The sequence below is a fragment of the Cimex lectularius genome, unplaced genomic scaffold, assembly GCF_000648675.2.
Source record: "Cimex lectularius strain Harlan isolate CLEC.00 unplaced genomic scaffold, Clec_2.1 scaffold78, whole genome shotgun sequence".
Taxonomy (NCBI): domain Eukaryota; kingdom Metazoa; phylum Arthropoda; class Insecta; order Hemiptera; family Cimicidae; genus Cimex; species Cimex lectularius.
This window is the reverse complement of record NW_019392658.1, coordinates 494,774-509,580: the sequence shown is the minus strand read 5'-3', so window position 1 is coordinate 509,580 and position 14,807 is coordinate 494,774. Positions and strand designations below refer to the sequence as shown.

Sequence of the window (14,807 nt, the reverse complement as noted above, 5' to 3'; positions counted from 1 at the left end):
TTTCGTGCCGACGTACCTAACCTGCATCCTAACGTGTAACTGCCTACAACTTTATATGACAGGGGGTGTATCTATTATGAATGAGAATATAAGGACAGGTCAGAAAGTAACAAAAGAAATGTATTGGTCTGATTTAATTAATGCGAATTTAAGAATAAAAATACGTATAAACAAAAAACAGATGTTAAATTCATGGCTGCCATGTTGGTTACCTACGCCATAACGGCAAGCAAAGTGACTACATTTTCGACCTAGCACCTAACATTGGCCCTGGCCTGTTAGATCGAGCAATGTTAACCAGCCGATTCTAACAAGTCTACGTCATCATTTTTCTCGATATAACAGGACCTAACAGACTTAACAGGGTTAACACAAAGATCGTTAATACCCCTAATATATTTCGTAGGATTGGGAATGTGGTCCAATGAATGTTCTTGGGTTGAAACTACGTGTTGGGGGGAGGGGTCTTTCTAAATAATTGAAAGGACAAATTTCCTTACCCGGAGCGATAGATGCCGTCTATAGCCGATCAAATGGGTTTCCCACTTCTGTAATCGGTTGAGAGGATGAGGATGATCTAGGAGGTAGCGGAGAAAATATATAAAGAATTAAAATGAAAATTAATAAATAGGTGTTAATGAAATTAATATTGAAAATGACGAACAATTTAATTAATCCTTTTAGAAATTATCTGAAGCAATGTAATATTATCGTTTCACGTGAGAGTACAAAGTAAATGAAATAAAACTAACATGCAATATCTTCTGCCGAATAAAACACTCAAATTAAAATAACAAATGGGGTATAATCAAACAAAATAATGAGTAAATTATAATAAATTAAAATCTAACTTGTAAATCAAAATATAGTAATCGACTAAGTAACAAAAGTTGACCATGAAAAAATACCGGTTCCGGATAATCTTAGGTCAAATTTGAATTTAATCCATTTTATCGAATATGAACAGAAATTAACAAAAATAAGTGAACTATTAAAATTTTGTAACAAAACTAAACAAAATAATCTAAGATAAGGGTGTGAATAATATGAAATTAATAATTGTTCCTTAAATTATCCCCTGCGCATATTTGAGGAGAAAGAAAAAAAATTATTAAGCAACCTTGCATGCAAAATTATAACGAAAAAATAAATACAGATTTTGAAGTACGATGTCGATGAATGGTGGGTTCACGTTGATGGATCGATGGATGAATGAGATTCGAAGTCCTGCGAAATTCCGAAGATGACCTGGAAGCGAAGGTCGAACGAAGTTCCTGCTTCTGTTGGTCGAGCAGCGAGATTTTCTGCCAGTGATTCTCACTATTTTGGCTAATTCGAGAACAGGCGAAACCAATTACTCGGGACGATGATTTCCCCGTGTATCGACAAAGTTCTCCCCTTTTTCCGAAGACAAACGAACGAAAAAATGATGAAAAAGGGTGAAGCCGAAAAAAACAAAAATGGAGTCGAAGTGGTCAAAGCCTGAGAACCGAATGATCTTACCGCGGAGCGGAGTGTTATTGTTGTTCGAAGGCGGATTATTTCGGTCAACAACTGGTACATTTAAGCGTTATCTATTTCTCTCTACGCCCAACGATAAATTTAAATTCATTAACAAAAACTTATTTTACATATTTTAAAAAGGGTTTAAAATAAATTGAATTGGGAAAAGGGGAATGAAAGGAAAAAATATAAAAGAAACATTTTCTTGAAAATTTAGTACCTTTAAATATTAAGAAAAATGCACGAGCTCAAACACTACGCCAAGCTTTCCGTGTTTTATTTCACCTTCCTCAGGACTCTCAAACGGGTATATAAACTTGTAATATTTTATCAAATAGTTCCACCTCGAGGACCACTAAAAATATTGTTGAATAACAGCTGGTCGATCACCTTTACATCATGGTACTGAAAGATAGGCAGATATTTCAGACAACTCTGCTGGGTTCAGGGTTCCACGGCGATATTCGGGCCTTTCCTGGCTCTATCCCTCTTCCCGAAGTATAAATTTTCTTAGCTCCTTCCTTTAATAGGCCTTTACGAACCATCGTCATCATTGCATTATCCAGTCCATTCTATTCAAATCCTCTTTACACTACTGAAATGCCCGCTCATCTCCCTGTGACCTAATCCTTCCCCGGTATAAAACATGCACCTTTAAAAGGTCTTTCCTTGTCCGAGCACCAAAATTCTGGAACTCCCTCCCCCCAACTATCCGCAATGCCGCTACCCTTACCTCTTTTAAACATTTCCTGTACACGCACCTCTCTCCATCCAAACAGAATCGATTTAACCACAGTTTAAATTTACCCAATAATTATTATTTTTAATATTAATTTTCAGAGTGATTCCCTTTAGTTCAACTCCTTTGGGTTTTGTTTTATATAAGTACGTTGTTATTACGTTGATCACCATGACAATGTTTATTTTTGTGTCGAAATATTAATCATTTTCACTTTAACCTATGTGTTATTGATTTTAATGAGACACTCCAGTCCCAGAATAATTATTTTTCTTCTTCATCTTCTTCTTCTTCTAAATGGGTGCCGGAACATGAAAAAGTCTGAAGGCACATGCTAGCAAACAAACAAAAGCAGCCCTCACAATCTTTCAAGTACACAAGACACACTTCAAAGTATGCTACAGCGGAATCGGACAAATAAAAGAGAAATAAATAACTATACAATGAATGAATTTACCAAAACGATCATAAAAGTTTCTTAATATCTTAACCAGGACAAAACATCTACCTTTCTTAGTAGGCAGATAATGAGGAAAATTATAAATCTATTTACTGGCAACCTCTCTGCCATTCATCCGCACAGAAATTGGAAGAAATGCCCCATCGAAACGGCGCCCCGAAAAAATGCTTTCCCTACCATAAGTGAGTAGCTTTAAAAACTATTCCCAAGACAATATGTTGAACATTGGACCTATTAACTTATAAAAAGGCTATTTTAATTTAGAAGAATACTCCGATTTGTTTCAAATCAAGGCTGGCGTAGCACACGGTAGGTAAAGAAAAAGAATTCCTGACATACAGGAGGGTTTAACTCCAATGGTTGTGGTTGTCACGGACGAGGGGACAATGATTTTTATAAATTAATCTCATGTGTAATAGTCATCTGGATACGAAACTGTTAAAAAATATTTCAATTTTGAAAGGAAAATTAGGGTACGGTTGTAAGTAAGCGTTCCAGTAGCGCGTTTTCGAAACCTGTTCTGAACAAGTACTTGCCTGCGCAAGCGCACTGTATCCTGTTCCGAACAAGTATTGCCCATCGCAATTCCACTGTATCCTGTTCTGAACAAGTACTTCCCTGCGCAAGCGCACTGTATCCTGTTCTGAACAAGTATTGCCCATCTCAATTCCACTGGATTCTGTTCTGAACAAGTATTGCCCATCTCAATTCCACTGGATTCTGTTCCGAACAAGTATTGCCCATCGCAATCCCACTATATCCTGTTCCGGACAAATACTGTTGACTACTGTATACCAATCATAACACTTGTTGCACTGTGTATGAGCTCTGTTTCCTGCTCCAAAATTGGTCGGGATTTGCAGCTGAAATAAACCTGCTGAGTTAGTAGCAGTATGAGTTAGTGTTTGAAAAGACAAATTCGAGGTCGACGATTAGAGTATTTATTGCATTATAATATTTGATAGCCTGTGTAAAAATAATAAATGGTAGCATTTAGTTATAGGAAAAAAATTTGAGCGATGCATAAAAATTACAATAAATCTTTGAGTAATGTCCGGTGAGATTTTGCTTTGCATTCACAATTCGCTCTCTCTAAATGTATTATATATTGGCGTAAATGTTATTGATTGATGTTGTTTCTCGCAGGGCGACCTGACACACCGTTTAACTGTTCTGTGATGAACTACTCTGCGTCTTCCTTGGACGTGGACTGCATCGAAGCGTTTGACGGCGGGCAGCCTCAGAGGTTCCAACTTCAAATTTTCGACGGAGTCACCAACACGTTAATCGCGAACAAGACATCCCGGCGGGCTTCTTTCTACGTAGGCGATCTACCGTCGGGTTCTTTCTTCAAGATGTCACTGTACGCGTTCAACTCCAAAGGTAGAAGCGAAAGCGTCAATATCGAAGGGCGTACAATTAAGGCGACCGCCAAACCCTCAGGTAAAATATTCAAACATTAATCCTCTAAATCTTCATTTTCCTTGAATAAAAAGAAATCTGTTAATTTCAGAGAGCCAAGTGCCGTTCGCCGTCACACCGGTCGTCGTAGTTTTGATGGTTGCCTTAGTCGTCCTCATAACCTGCGCAGTAGTTATATTTGGTGCACTTCGCATTAGAAGCAGTGTCTCGGCTCCGGCTCAAAACCAAATAGAAAAAGTCAAGCAGTCTCCGTCCAGCGACGTTCACGACAAATATTGCATCGATGATAACCCAGATATCATCCCTTCCAATAAAGGTGACACCTTGGAAAACCTGTCTGCGTTTTCTCAATTTTTGAAAGGATTTTTTCACTTTGGTTTTAGAGTCCAAGTACCAAATGCCGGCGGAATCGGCTCTTCCTGCCAAGGTTAACCAAGCTCAGTTCCTCACCATCGACAACATGGTTTATCATGAAGTCCCGCATGCCAACGAATCAGTCGATAACTTTAATCAGAGATACCGTGCAGCAGCTCTCCAAGTAAAAATACATTTTATACTCTATGTATTATTTATTGTTAGTTATATTACTAGATATGTATGTATATATATATGACCTGAGAGATAGAAGAGAGAGAAAGCAGTCGAGAAAATTGTCTACTTTGTTTTGTAAGATCCTCGAGTTGGAACCTGCTTGTATTTGTTCATATGTTTTTCCCACCGTCGACACAACATAAAAAGATGGTTAATTCATTTGGTCGTTGCCGATCATTTTGTTATTCCTGATCTCGCTTTGTTGGTCAGTCAGACGCTTTTCGGCATTCGCCATCTTAGGTGCTGGTTTTGTGTTGAGGATTGAGTTAATTTATTTTTTTATGTTATTGTTACGGTCTGTAATTATAATCGTCGGTTTGTAGGCTGACCAAAACGATAAAAAAAACACTGAAGATGACCCAATGACGACCTGATTTCGTCTCCGCACTTAACACGAGAAATGTCACAATTTAACTTTTAAAAAGACAAGCAGACTACATTGATTCCAGTTGGAACGACCCAAAATTGCCCACCCATCGTACAAAAACTGGCTCAACCATACGCTTGAAAAACTACTACATTTGTGTTAAAAATACAGTTTTAAAGCATAGACTGAGGTGTAATCCTACTCTTCTGATTTTAACATGTATATGTTTGTGACCGGGATATTTTTATGTAACCCATTTCGATTTACAGATTGCGCATGGGTTAGGTGAGGTTAGGTTTGGAATTTTATGGTTAGATTAGAATAGGTTGGGTTAGGATTAGATGGGGGATTAGGGTTAGGGTAGGTTGTGTTCTGGTTACGTTAATGTTGGGTTAAGACAAAACTTGAGCTGAGGGACGGATTAGTTATTAGAGTTTGGTGAAATGTTATGCTAGGGTAAGGTTAGGACCAGGGTTGGTGTTAAGACGGTTAAGACGGTAAGGTTTAGGTTTTTTATACCATGTTCTCTCAGAGTATTTGGGAAAAGGTAAACAAAATGTATTTAAGAATAGTGCATTTTCTGTTCACGTTCATTGGTGTCTAGAACCGAAATTTCGATTTTGGTTGTAATCGCCGACCGACCTGGGGACTAAATGCCGAGACCGCAGCTTAGGAAAAGCTTACTCTTTGATGAGATTCGGAGCGGATTATTTACATTAGCTCCTCAACCTCAAACAATCGACTTGAATAAGAACGTCGCATCATTTGACCCGAGGGATCATCGGTACCCTGGTTTTAGAAGGGTGAATTTTTTTGTTTTACTTTTTATTACAATGTACAATTGAAAATTACAATAAAGGATATACATAATTTATATATTTTATTTGCATTGAAGGGAGGAAAGAATGTTTTACCATTTTATTTCATTTCACTGGTTTATTCAAGTATTTATTAAACTTATTCCTCAGAAAAGAGGTCACGCGGCCATTCTTGAAACGCCTGGTAGGACTGTCGGGATGGGATCTGTTGGACACGGCATGGGCAGGACTATCGGGATGATGGGGTAGTATTACAAATATAGTATGGATAATTCATATTTATCTGAGGACTTTGGGTTGCATAAGAGAAATTTAGAGGTGCCCCACTGCCGTACGTACAAATGGGATGAGATGGTCGTTCCGTTAGTTTTCCCATTTCCATCGTCTGTAGCCTTAAGTCGACCCTGTCCTGGCCGTCTAGTGTGAAGCCCTGTTTCTCTGTAGTGCGAAGAACCTTCCTATTGTAGAATGATTTACACTCAGCCTCCTGGCGACTTCTCGCTGGCTGTATCCTTCCTCTAATAATTCTAAGACCCTGACGCTGTCATACTCACCAAATGCCTGAATGGTCCCATTGAAAAAAGACTTACGAATAAGAATAATGTGTGGTGATTAGTGACCGTTAATCGATATTTATTTAGAAATCGTGAGATGCGGTCTGGTGTGATGTAGGTTTCAGAAAAACATTTTCTTTATCGTGCCAACGTTTCGATCTTTATTGAGATCATCTTCAGGGCCTGGGATTTACAAACATTGTTTACATATAACAATTACATTTTGGATGTGGAAAAGTGAATTTATTATTTTATTTATTTATTTTTGCATTGTATAAATTCACTTTTCCACATCCAAAATGTAATTGTTATATGTAAACAATGTTTGTAAATCCCAGGCCCTGAAGATGATCTCAATAAAGATCGAAACGTTGGCACGATAAAGAAAATGTTTTTTTGAAACCTACATCACACCAGACCGCATCTCACGATTTCTAAATAAATAAGAATAATAACAAATGAAATTCAACGTAGGAAAAAGATTAACTGAACGAGATCTTTAGGCGTAGCAAAATGGAAGGGCATAATGCTACTTTTTTGAGCAAATGAGATTAATCAGTACAAAAGCAAACAAAGGAAGTAAACAAAGCATTATTTACTATTTATTTGACTACGATAGCTCCTAATTACATGTAATTAATGTAGAAAGATAATGGATTTAAGATTAAACCAAATAAATTAGTGGTGCCTTTCATTTGTCCATCGCTGTATATACTAACTCATTGAGGGTCGATGGTGTACTCAATATTCCGCTATTGGCATTCTCACACTACACATTCGTGCTAATAAATATATCCACTCTCCACACTCACTAAGGAACATAAAACTTTCTGTATACAATAAAACAACCTTGTTTCCTGCAAGAATCGGAACAGGATACACAAATGCTTTCTCCAGCACGATTCTCATATCGTGTGACATTCCTACACGCTCTCTATATGAAAGCAAGGAATAACATTCTTCAATTAATCGAGCAACCTGGTTTTCAGTTCACCAAAAGTGTATCAACCTCGCATGGCCTGTGGTTAATCGAGTGAGGGTGAACCCTCTTCTATCCTCCGATGGCCACATGTCGAAAGTGCTCTTGAGCTTGAGCGAGAGCTTCTTTGCCGATCCGGCCTACTGAGGCTGTCACGTTTTTTAATCATGTTATTTATTGTATTTCTAGTGTCAGTGGGCCGAATCGCGGTAGATAAGTCCAGGCCTTAGGCGCCTTGTCCAACAAAACAAAAAAACCGTCGCTAACCTACAATTCATGTCTTAACCCAGCATAAACCTAACTATAACAGGACCTAACCTAACACTAATCTGTTAATCACCTAGCCTAGCCCAACCCATGTGCACTCTGTAAGGTGAAAACGATTACTCGGAAATGATAAAATCGAGGCCGCCAATATAAAATTCATGTTAAAATCGAAATAATATAATTATATTTTCTTAGGCTATGATTTCAAAATGAGCGTATTTATTAAGGCGAATGTAGTCGTTTTTCAAGAGAATGGTTGAGCCAGTTTTTGTACGATGGGTAGGCGAGGGAAGATTTTGGGTATCTCAAAGTGAAATCAAAATAATCTGCCTGTCTCTTCCAAAAGTTAAATTGTGTAATTTCTTCGTATTATGTTTGAGGTTATGAGCCTGAAATTTGGTCGTCATTAATTAAGCAATCACAAAACTTAGTCTTATGACTCACATAAGCTCTGCGTCATGGGGAATATCAGGAAGTAGGGATATAATGTACAAAACAGTCGCACAATCCGTAATGTTATATGCCTGCCCATCTTGGGGCAAAAACCTGAAAGCACCAGATTGAAATATCTTGGATCAAGCACAAAGAAGCGCTCTATTAACACAATCAAAGTCTTATAGGACCGTATCCAGTGATGCTTTACAGGTGATCACAGGCCAGTTTCCGATCGACATTAAAGAAAAAATGACTGCGGCAATATGAGAACTAAATAATCATGGTAATAGCTCACTGTGCGCACCAAAGAAGAGGCTGAAAAATGGGCAATAGATAATTATCAAAATAGATGGATAGATGGCGAGGGAAGATTTTGTCCCTCCAATTGAAGTCAAAATAGTCTGCCTGTCTCTTCTAAAAGTTAAATTGTGTAATTTCTTCGTATTATGTTCGAGGTTATGAGCCTGAAATTTGGTCGTCATTCCGTCATCTTCAGAATGTCTGTCCATTATCATTACGGTACGCCTATGAAAGAACAAAAAATGGGGACTATTTGCTTATTAAGGTGTTTTAAAGGGGTTTACCAAGAATGCAGTGAACGACAGTAGGATGGTACATAAAACTTAAATAAGAAACTTTTAGGTTTTAACTTTTCTAGATTGAGTAGTTTTTGAGAAAACCAGGGGTGATACGAGTAAGTTGTCACTGTGTATACGAAGCGTTGGAGCCAAATTAAAATTTTACCGGTCTATTAAATTCCAACATCCACTCCTGGCGGAAAAATTAAGAAAAATTAAGCAGGGAATCGTTTGAAAATTTGGACGAGAGAAGAAAACTCTTGACCATGATTGTGATAGAGACGCAAGGCGCCGACTATTGTACATATTCTGATAAGAATGAAAAATTCGATTGTTCGCGACAACTTTAATCCTGTTGCGAATGAAGAAATGACGGTAATCCTAGATTCAACGGCGTAAATCTTGAATGACCTCGCTAAAACATTTAAGTAAGGAGGAAATACATTATCCCAATTACGTTCCCTCGCCGCTGTCTACGTTCGTGTGACTCGAAATCGATAAAAGAAGGACAGGAGACGTGGGTTCTGAATTAAATTGAAACCCAGAAGGGGTTTTGTCTTTCCTTCCTTCGTCGCACATATAAAAGGCGGTAAAATATTTACGGCCCAGCCGCCTTAAACAGGTTTTTTCGGTTGGTCGCTCGCCATATCCATAATTTAGCCTAGGAGAAATGTAGCTAATTCTGCACAAAGCACACCGCCCTGCGGCACATTTCCGCCTCCGCCACTAGGTTCTTTTCCCACAACTGACGCCCTTTTATTCCACTTCTGCCCTAATTAGTTTTAAAAAATGTTTGGATTGACCTTTTCTATCTCTCACTTGACGCTTTCAAGCACTTAAAGATTTATGGTGCTAAGTGGGCCAGGATGGACACTTCTGGAATTCACGGTTCCCATTTTACCTTCTTCCCTAGGGAAGATTTATTATCATTAGCCAGATCTGAAAATAATTTAATATATGGGAAAGGAATTTGATTGGAAAAAGAGCAGTTTAATTTGATTGAGACCTTTTTTATTCCTCCCCGGGAGTGGTAGGGATTTCACCCTTTAGCATATAAACTGTCGTCTATTGTGCCAATCTCTTCTGATGGATTTCCAGGAAGATTTTCGTTTCAAGGTCAATACTTCCTCATCAATAGCTGAAGAACGGTTTTCTCAGTTAATACAACCTTTTTTATAGTTATTGGCAGTTCGATAGATTGTGTACAGTTGTCTCTGTCTTTTCTAGACAGTCGACATTGATCAGCTCATTATAGTCACATATTTTAAGGTGATGCTACACTGGAGTTCCAGTTCTTCTTATATTTGGCTATAGTTTTTGAAATAAAATGGATCTGGGATTATGTGTTGTTACGACTACTAACTAGAGACTACTACTAAGACTACTAACGAACTTCGACAATTGGTCTTAGGACTTTTAATTGGTGGGATATATAAAAAAATAAATAATATAATGTATGGAACTAAGAACGCTCATTTGTGAGACGCCTTCCTGTATAAGTATTTTATCTGATTTCTCGTTCACCTCACTCTGAAGCAGAGGTCACTTAAGGTTCAAGGATAATTTTATTAACCTTATTGGAGGTGAGTAGGAATCGTTTAAGCCTATAAAGAATGTCTCGGTACCCTACCGAAAGCTACCTTTTATCCTCTAGGGGGAAATGGTGTCAACAACTCCAAAACCTGCTGTACCGTGAAAAGATTAGGATTCACTTTTGAAGACAAAATTGTGGTAACATCAGACGGTGAGATGGTATCGGGATGTTTATGAAAGTCAATGGTATAATTGGTGTAAAGCAAGGGGCCAAGAATGCTCCCTTGTGTGAGTACTAGTCTATAAGAACACATTGCGGCACCTTATTTTGATGTTTTGATTGTTAAATAAGATTTTAGGATTAGGTGGAAGTATATTAGCACTGCTTTATTTTGGAGAGAGCTTATTTAGTTGTACCTAACTGTATATGTATATGCTCTTGAACATTAAAATCGTTCTTCTTTTTCAGCCGGTAGTCAACAGCGATGTCGCTTTTGGTGGTGGTAGCATATCCAGAGAGTTGGACAGGATGAGCGAACCGCTGATATGCGGGAACCAACAGCCAATAAGGTTCTCGCAGCCTCAGCACATCGGGGAAAGAGAGGTGATTTCAGTCCGGACGCCTCTGATGCCTAGTCAACAGGAGAGCTGCGTCTAAATCCGGCTCGGCTAAAATGATCCCATGACCCAGACACCCGGCCCTTTCCTTAATAATAATGAAATATGACTTTGGACAAGATATCATTTGATAAAAAAAAGTTTGCTTCTGGTGTTTTTGATGTCATTTCATTACTTTTGTAACTATACGTTCTGCATTTTTTAGCAGATATCTTAACAGCCAATGTTAATGTCTTTCATTAAATGTTTATACTACTAAAAAAAACAATGTGTATAATTTGTATATAACATATACATACATATGCTATATATGCTATATTTATATTGTCTATTAATAAACTTATCTACCTGTATGACTCGTTATTGAGTGTCCTGGAAACGTTTTCTTTCTTTGATATTAAAATTTTTTTGTTCCAATAGACATCCTTTTCATTCTATATAATTACTCCCACGAACGTAAATTATATCCCAATTGTCTCCTAACCTGAATCCTACCAAGCACCTCCTACAACCAGGAACACCGTGAGCTTGTCGAGCACTAGAGCAAAAATTGAAGGGCTATCTTGCTATCATCAACAACAAGAAGGTACCCACTTCCACTTAAGTCACATACATCGGACTATACCCAGACAGCAGACGTAGAATCCTCACACAAGGCTTAAGCGACAAGAATTCAACAGACGACTTGTACTTGTATTTCTTGGACCGAAATCTGTCTTGACCGTCAAAACTCAAAAATCATTATCTCAGACAGTGCTGCGACCTATATGGATTGCTACGTACCCCCTCCCCTAAAGAAAGTTCCTGGATTTGAAGCATTATTTCTCCTAACCACCTTTTCTAATGCAATCGTACGACTTCCAGACGCCATGGACTTTTCCATGCTTCTCCCAAACCCTTAACACAACGAACCACACCAAGCCTGTTTTGTAAGCAAATAATCCTCAACCGAGAATCTTCAAATATAAGCCTCGAACATCAATTTGGATTTAGGGGGCACCATTCCATTGTCGTACACCAGTGTCATCGTGTTCAGGGCATCATCCTTGAGAGAAGGACACTCGGGGGTTTTACGCAATGTCGAACAAGCTTAATCTGGAAGCTCCTACAAGCTTCTTCATCTTTAAGTTCTCCTTGGTCAACAGGTTAGGGTCGAATCCTCCTCTCCTTATACGAGGCGCACAAGGCACATGAATACGATAGAATCCTCAGCCTGTTCTGTACTTAGTATATACTGTTGACATTCCTTCCCATCCCGTCATCACTATCCTACCATTTGGTGACACTGCAAATCTCTCCTATAATTCTGACATCGTTGTTTTACTCTTTAGACACAATGTTTGAAAAAATGACGAAATAAACTCAAAACTACAAAATTCCAAAAACATAGCATTCACCCTAAATCGCATCACTACATAATACATACCTCACTTGCCTTCCTACCAAAAACGTCAGTTACTTGGGCTATATCCTAGATAAGCGATTAACCTCGAATCCCCATACACGAAAATACTACTGACAACAGATCTGATATCTCCATCGCCAACATATAAATCACCTCTGCTTCAGAGTGAGGTGCGGCAACTAAAACTCAGGTATCCACAAGGGAGCATTCTTGGTCCCATCCCATATACTAATTAAAATGGTGACTTTTCTATACATTCCAGTAACATCATTACCTTAGTACTTAACTACTTTTTTCTTTTTTTTACAATGGATACCAGGATCTGGAGGAGTTCCCTCTGAGTACTGCAGCCGTACAGCTTATTGTCCCTGGCTCAATTTTTGGGGGCGCAACACGCGTGTGAATTTGAGCCCCCGGTGTGCCGGTGTTCTTCCATCGAAGAAACTCATATTTGAAGGGGGTTGGAACCAAATTCAGGGTCGTTGAGATCTGATCCGCCCCATACCTTCCATTGATTCCGTGTCAATTTCTTTCAATTGCGGCCACCGGTTCCCCTTAGGCATCAGAAAAACAGTCCAGAAACGACGGTGGGGATCAAACCCGATCTACTAGTCGAGAGTCTGGCGCATTAACCACTCGGCTACCGCGACCCCTGTACTTAACTACATACAAGACATACTGCGATCAAACATACGGAGAGTAATTGTGGGTTCTTCCAAGCCGACCGATATCCAGCGTATCCAACATTCCGATCAAAAGTCCTAAGAACAATTGTCAAAGTCCATTAGTACTAAAATAACTTTACTATTCATAACAACCTCAACATTCCTTTTGTCTATGTCATCCATGTCTGAACTGATCCGATCCTATTTCCAAAAGTTCCACACCTTTCGAACTATCCTCAATCTACTGCCAAAGCCTTATTTGTAGTAATAAATGCAGTCCTGAAAGAATGTGGCATATTGCCCAAGGCTTATATGAATTCTAGATTTTTGTTGCTTTCCAACACTAACTCCTGACCCATACTTGAGCTTAGTGCCTTCAGTATAAACATAGGGCAATACTTATATCTCAACACCAACATTATCAGATGATACCGCAAGTTTGTCTTCTAACCCAAAATCCAACATCCAAGAACACCTTGAGCTTATCAAAAACTGCTGCAAAAAGTGGAGGACTAGACTGAATAAGGAAAAAACAACAAAATGTTCATTTTCACTGAAATTGCTCTCTAATGTGCACTTGGTGGTTAACCTATGGTACGTAGACAGCAGTCTGAAGAGGAGTCCCGACGCAAGACTTGAGAGAACCTTAACAGAAGACTTGGACAAATAAGAAGATTTTTAGGGCGGAAATCTGTTTGGTAAATATAACCGTACACGGCATTATTGCCAGCTATTACTCAGCACTTACGAAACGGTGCTGAGACTTCCAATAGTTCCACACCTCTTGACCCATCATCCTAAACCTACCCAAGCTTTATCCAAAAATATTTTGGAACCTACCACTTCGCCCTTAACGACGATGGCTTCGACACCACCTCGCTCCTTAATCTCTCGTATCGAATGCGACGGGGTTGGCTGGTTTCTCATTGCATGTGTCCTCCAGTTGTCCACCCAGGAAGTTATAGCCCACTTAATGTGGAACTACAACGACAACGGGTGGTACAGAGTGGACAAGGCTCGGGGCCCTGAAAAGGTGAACCTCGTGTCCTCGTTCACGTACCTTTCTCAATTCGGGTTCCTTCATTCTTCCTTGAGACCTCTCCCAACCCTTGGTTACAACGGGGGTGTCCAGGCTCAAAATAATGGTGCAGCCTTGAGGGCGTAGCAACCTCTCTAAAGCACAAGCTGAATTCGTGTCGACCTCGGGAAGGCATGGGGCGGCGGGTGTTTTATCAGAGGAACACGAAGGTAAGGGTACCAGATCCTGTCTGCATAAACGGGGGAGGGTGCATAACCCTCTGTACTATGGGGTAACAGAAATGTTCCAAAATTCAGCCACTATTACACTGGGAATGGACTCGTAGTTGGTCGTGGCGAGGCCCCTGGCGGGGACTTAGAGGAGAGACTGTTCTTCTATCTGTGACCTTCGCACGAGACTTGCGTATGACCATCGTTATACCCGGTCTCTCGGGATACGAAGGATCGGACAATCGAAGCATATAGCGTTGAGAACACTCAGACTACGCTGACGGAGTCTCTCGAATGCTTAACAAGTGGCAGATGGAAATGGGTAGTGAATCGGTTGCGCCTACTCGAGTGCGCTGAACACGCAGTTGTACGTAATGTGCTCGACTGGCGGCTTTTGTAGGCAGTCTCCTGTAGGGGGTCGCTAGCAATTCCAGTTTAAACAAAACCGCAGCCGGAGCGGATCCGGTAGTTTCTACGCTAGGGAAGCCTCAATACTCTGAGAGATACAGAGGCCTTCTCTGTCTAGGAAATGCGCGGGAAACCAGGCTGATGTATTTCGGCCTAGGTAGCCCTTTGCGCGTGGCATACGGTTCGATGCTTAATGCGGACCAGACCACTCGGAATG

General features: G+C 39.6%; 1 protein-coding gene across 2 annotated transcripts in view; it reads left to right on the top strand.

The window, feature by feature from the left end:
* The window catches only part of LOC106663359 (B-cell receptor CD22-like), a 569,781-nt gene extending 558,631 nt beyond the window's left edge, over positions 1-11,150 (top strand). For both annotated transcript variants that reach the window (XM_014388165.2, XM_024224807.1), the window contains 4 exons: positions 3,849-4,145; positions 4,216-4,440; positions 4,508-4,662; positions 10,716-11,150. In XM_014388165.2, the coding sequence (XP_014243651.1) occupies positions 3,849-4,145; positions 4,216-4,440; positions 4,508-4,662; positions 10,716-10,904 (866 nt within the window). In that variant the 3' untranslated portion in view covers positions 10,905-11,150. The remainder of the gene's footprint in view (positions 1-3,848; positions 4,146-4,215; positions 4,441-4,507; positions 4,663-10,715) is intronic.
* The last annotated feature ends 3,657 nt before the right edge of the window (positions 11,151-14,807 follow it).